The 5,337-nt window shown below is 44.0% G+C and overlaps 1 protein-coding gene across 1 annotated transcript; it reads left to right on the top strand.

Moving 5' to 3' along the window:
* Nucleotides 1–1,021: 1,021 nt before the first annotated feature.
* mc3r (melanocortin 3 receptor) lies at nucleotides 1,022–5,337 on the top strand. The gene has a single exon (XM_007231153.3). It carries the CDS (start codon nucleotides 2,065–2,067, stop codon nucleotides 3,214–3,216), a length of 1,152 nt encoding a protein of 383 aa, XP_007231215.2. The 5' UTR covers nucleotides 1,022–2,064; the 3' UTR covers nucleotides 3,217–5,337.

Below are 5,337 nucleotides of genomic sequence, written 5' to 3'. Positions count from 1 at the left end.
AATATAATAAATAACAGCAAAATGAACAATACAACAAATGAGAGACCAGCAGAAGAGACATCACAGAACGTTCCGTGACGTCACAGAACATTCCTTGACATCACAGAACATTCTGTGACGTCACAGAACATTCCTTGACATCACAGAACATTCCGTGACGTCACAGAACATTCCTTGACATCACAGAACATTCTGTGACGTCACAGAACATGTCATACAGAACACTTGCTGTTGTGTTTTTAATGGGGATCTCCGTGGAAACGCACGCCCAAAGTGTAATTACAGTGCGCCTCAGTGGACAAATAGCTATTTTATGAAAAGTGAGGAGACGAAACTGTGATGTGAGATGTGGATCTGGACGGGACTAAAATTACCGGAGGACCACGGAGTTCAGAGAAAAACAGTAGATTATTCAGCCTGTAATTTTCTTTTTCAGAGGACGTCTGAGAAAAAAAACACATACATGATCGTTCTGGATGGGAATAAAATCACAGAGGATAACCCCCCCCCCCCCCCCCCATAAAAGAGAAAATTACGCCAGAACCCCCTGAGAACTTTTTCCGTGACATCACAGAACATTCCTTGACATCACAGAACATTCTGTGACGTCACAGAACATTCATTGACATCACAGAAAATTCTGTGACGTCACAGAACGTCATACAGAACTTTCTGTGACGTCACAGAACATTATTCCATTATCCTGATGAGAGCCAGTTTCATCATCATAACGTTTTTGATGGTATTTGCAGTTAGTTGAGTAGTTGTTGCTTCTCATAATCTGGATTAGAACAAATATTCACTATTCACTGTATACCTGTAACTCTACCTCTTCACTACACAATTTTCCCACCCTGCATTTATACTGCATTACTAAACTGAATTAATTGAAAAGCTATAGAATGTTTGACCTTCTTTCACTTTTTCTATTTTATCTGTATCTTTATATGTTTTACTCCCACACAATCTCTTTCTTTTACACACACACACACACACACACACACACTTTTCACTTCAAGGACAGAGACACACAGAGAAACACTCATTCACCATCAACCCAAAACACACACTCACACACCTGCTCAGACACACAGATCCACATGACCACACACACACCCACACACACACACACACGCACATTTAGACAGAGAGGAGAGCTGTGGAGGCAGAGCCAGTCTGCAGCTTGACAGCATCACTGCATCACTACAGGAGGACCTGATAGAGACCAGCGTGAGGGGACTTCTCTACTAAACCTGTTGACCACTGGCTGATCTTCATCCATTCATCCGTTCATTATTATTTGTTCATTTGTTCATTTATTGATTCATTTATTTGTTTGATAATTGATTTGTTCATTCATTTATTATTTATTATAATAACTCATCAGCCTCCTGTTTTATTTTTCTTTTATCCTCTTTTCTCTCTCTCTTTCTCTCTCTCTCTCACACACACACATACATACTTGGACTTGCTCTCATTCTTTCGTTTTCTCACCTATCTGTGTTTTTCCATCTCTCTTCTTGCTTGCTTGCTTTTTCTGTCTTTTGCTTTGTGTTCTTCTCTCGTTTTGTCTTGTTTCTCTTTATTTTTGACTCTCCATCCTTCTTTCTTCATTTATTTTACCTTTAAAAGTAAGTTTTTATTCTGTTTAAAACTCTTTATTCTTTCTATTTTCCTACTAATAATCTTACTCTTATTTAGATTTCTCTCTCTATTGTTTAGTCCATCTCTGTCCTTTCTATTTGTGTCTGTTTTTGCCTTTAAGTTTCAACAATCTTCTTGTTTCCTTTCTTTTTCTTTGTATTGCTTTCTCGTTTTGATTCTTTAGTTTCTTTTGATCCACCTCTTTGTCTCTTCTTTTACACTCTTCTATATCTTTCTTTCATCATTTTGTTTTTTTTTTAGTCTGCAACTTCTCATTGTGTTTAAAACTCCTTTTTTTCCCATTGTTCTCTCTTTTGTTTTCCTAACTATTGTTTTTTGCCCTATCCACTAGTTTTCTCCCTCCATTCTCTCATTTTATTTTCTTGTTTTCCATCTGCCTCTCTCGCTCGCCGGCTCCCGATGAACGGATCTCACCACCCGGTGCTCCTCCTCCTCCTGCAGGAAAGCTCCAACACCAACCTCACCGAAGAATCAGAAGCAGCAGCAGCTTCAGAACCGAGCAATGGAACTGCACCAGCACTGGTTTCCAACAGCAGTACCGCCCCTCCACCAGCGGGGGCGCTGTGCCAGCAGGTTCAGATCCAGGCGGAGGTGTTCCTCGCGCTCGGCATCGTCAGCCTGCTGGAGAACATCCTGGTCATCTCGGCGGTGGCGAAGAACAAGAACCTCCACTCGCCCATGTACTTCTTTCTCTGTAGCTTGGCGGCGGCGGACATGCTGGTGAGTGTGTCCAACTCTCTGGAGACCATCGTGATCGCGGTTTTGAGGAGCCACCTGCTGGAGCTGAGCGATTATTTCGTGAGGCTGATGGACAATGTCTTCGACTCCATGATCTGCATCTCGCTGGTGGCGTCCATTTGCAACCTGCTGGTGATCGCTGTCGATCGATACGTGACGATATTCTACGCTCTGCGTTACCACAGCATCGTTACGGTGCGGAGGGCGTTGAACGCCATTGCTGCCATCTGGCTGGTGTGCATCGTTTGCGGGATCGTCTTCATCGTGTACTCCGAGAGTAAGACCGTCATCATCTGTCTGATCACCATGTTCTTCGCCATGCTGGCGCTGATGGCCACCCTGTACGTGCACATGTTCCTCCTGGCCAGGCTCCACGTCCAGCGCATCGCCGCGCTTCCCCCCGCGGCCAGCGCTGCAGGAAACCGTGCGCCGCGGCAGCAGCACACCTGCATGAAGGGGGCGGTGACCATTACCATTCTCCTGGGCGTGTTCGTCTGCTGCTGGGCGCCGTTCTTCCTGCACCTCATCCTGCTGGTGGCCTGCCCCCAGCACCCGCTCTGCCTGTGCTACATGTCCCACTTCACCACCTACCTGGTGCTCATCATGTGCAACTCCGTCATCGACCCCATCATCTACGCCTTCCGCAGCCTGGAGATGAGGAAGACCTTCAAGGAAATCCTGTGCTGCTTCGGCGAGAGCTGCCAAGCGCCGCTCTGCGAGAGAGAGCGCGAGAGAGAGCGCGAGAGAGACACAGAAACCGAGCGGTCGAGAGAGAGGCAGCACGAGAGGGAGAAGGAGAGCGAGACGGAGTGAGAGAAGGAAAAAAAGGACTGGACTTGGTTGGCGTTTTCACACCAGCACAGTTTGGTTCAATTAAAACAGACTAAAACAGTGTGATTTTGAACAGTAATCGCACTTGGGGAGCGGTAAGAACCGACCAAGGTAGTTTGGATGCAAATGCAGGCAGGTTTTATTAATCCAAAACAATCACAAGGCAAAGTCGTAGTTCAAGAAATCAGGCAGTGTTCAAAACCAGGAATTAATCACAAGGCAAAAAGTGTAGTCAAGGACAGGCAAGGATCAAAAAAACAATATCTCGCTACTAGACTAAGCAAGAGTCCTGGAATAAATAGTCAATTTAATATATATTGTCTGACAGGTGTGTGGGAGGGCGGAGTCAGCTATTAGTATTAGTAGGAGAGGCTGATCTTAAAGGTGCAGTGCGTACAGGTGTGACAGGTGCGGCTCAAAACAACCGGTCCCAATCCGGTCCCAGACGAACTCGGTTCGCGGTTCGCTTGTGGTGAGAACATGATCCAATCTCGATCTGACCCAGTATCAAAAATATTTATTTTTATTTGAGCTAAACTGCTGAAAACACGCATTTTAATCTGATATATTAGTCAGATAACACTATAATTACCACAGCTATGAACAAACGCTGTCTCTGCTGCTCCATGCTGTTTACACATTTGATATGTGCTGTGTTCACTGCACTCTGTGTTATTTTATTCTGTATATTTACTTTTTTTTGCTCATGCATCAGACAGCTCTGACCAATCAAAGGAGAAGTTGTGCAGATATACCATTAAAACACCCTAGCAATCACTAGCAACACTTTAGCAACCACCAAACAACACCTTATCAACTTATAACAGATATACCACATGAACACCTTTACAACCCCCTGGAAAACCTTAGCAAACTGCCAAAACAACATCTTAGCAAACAACAGATATACCATAAGAACACATTAGCAGCTGCCAGGCAACATCTTAGAAACCAACAGCTATACCAAGGCAACACCTCAGCAACACCTTAGCAACCACCTAGCAAGACCTTAGCAATCAGTAGCTATATCATTGAAACAGCCTAGCAACCACTGGCAACACCTTAGCAACCAGCAGTTACGAAATAGAAACACCTTAGCAACCACCTAGCAACACCTAAGCAACCTCTCTGACCTTAGCAATCAGTAGCTATATCATTGCAACCACCCTAGCAACCACTGGCAACACCTTAGAAATAGAAAAACCTTAGCAACCACCTAGCAACACCTAAGCAACCTCTCTGACCTTAGCAATCAGTAGCTATATCATTGCAACCACCTTAGCAACCACTGGCAACACCTTAGAAATAGAAACACCTTAGCAACCACCTAGCAACACCTAAGCAACCTCTCTGACCTTAGCAATCAGTAGCTATATCATTGCAACCACCCTAGCAACCACTGGCAACACCTTAGAAATAGAAACACCTTAGCAACCACCTAGCAACACATAAGCAACCTCTCTGACCTTAGCAATCAGTAGTATCATTGCAACCACCCTAGCAACCACTGGCAACACCTTAGAAATAGAAACACCTTAGCAACCACCTAGCAACACATAAGCAACCTCTCTGACCTTAGCAATCAGTAGTATCATTGCAACCACCCTAGCAACCACTGGCAACACCTTAGAAATAGAAACACCTTAGCAACCACCTAGCAACACATAAGCAACCTCTCTGACCTTAGCAATCAGTAGTATCATTGCAACCACCCTAGCAACCACTGGCAACACCTTAGAAATAGAAACACCTTAGCAACCACCTAGCAACACATAAGCAACCTCTCTGACCTTAGCAATCAGTAGTATCATTGCAACCACCCTAGCAACCACTGGCAACACCTTAGAAATAGAAACACCTTAGCAACCACCTAGCAACACATAAGTAACCTCTATCAAAGCAGGGCCACTGACCACACGTGCAGCAGCATTGCCGTAACAGGTTTCTTTTGGAAAGTTTCAACTCTTCTTATTTTTCCTGGTTTTATCTCATGCTAATTTAGTATTTATTCTCTTCACAGTGTATTTAACTTCATAACTTAAGTGTATGTATAGTGTATAGAGTATATAAAATGTATATAAACACAATGCCAAATTGTATTTT

The sequence above is a fragment of the Astyanax mexicanus genome, chromosome 12 (genome assembly GCF_023375975.1).
Source record: "Astyanax mexicanus isolate ESR-SI-001 chromosome 12, AstMex3_surface, whole genome shotgun sequence".
NCBI classification, from domain to species: domain Eukaryota; kingdom Metazoa; phylum Chordata; class Actinopteri; order Characiformes; family Acestrorhamphidae; genus Astyanax; species Astyanax mexicanus.
Note: the sequence above shows the minus strand (reverse complement) of the source record. Positions and strands in the feature narration are given on the sequence as shown.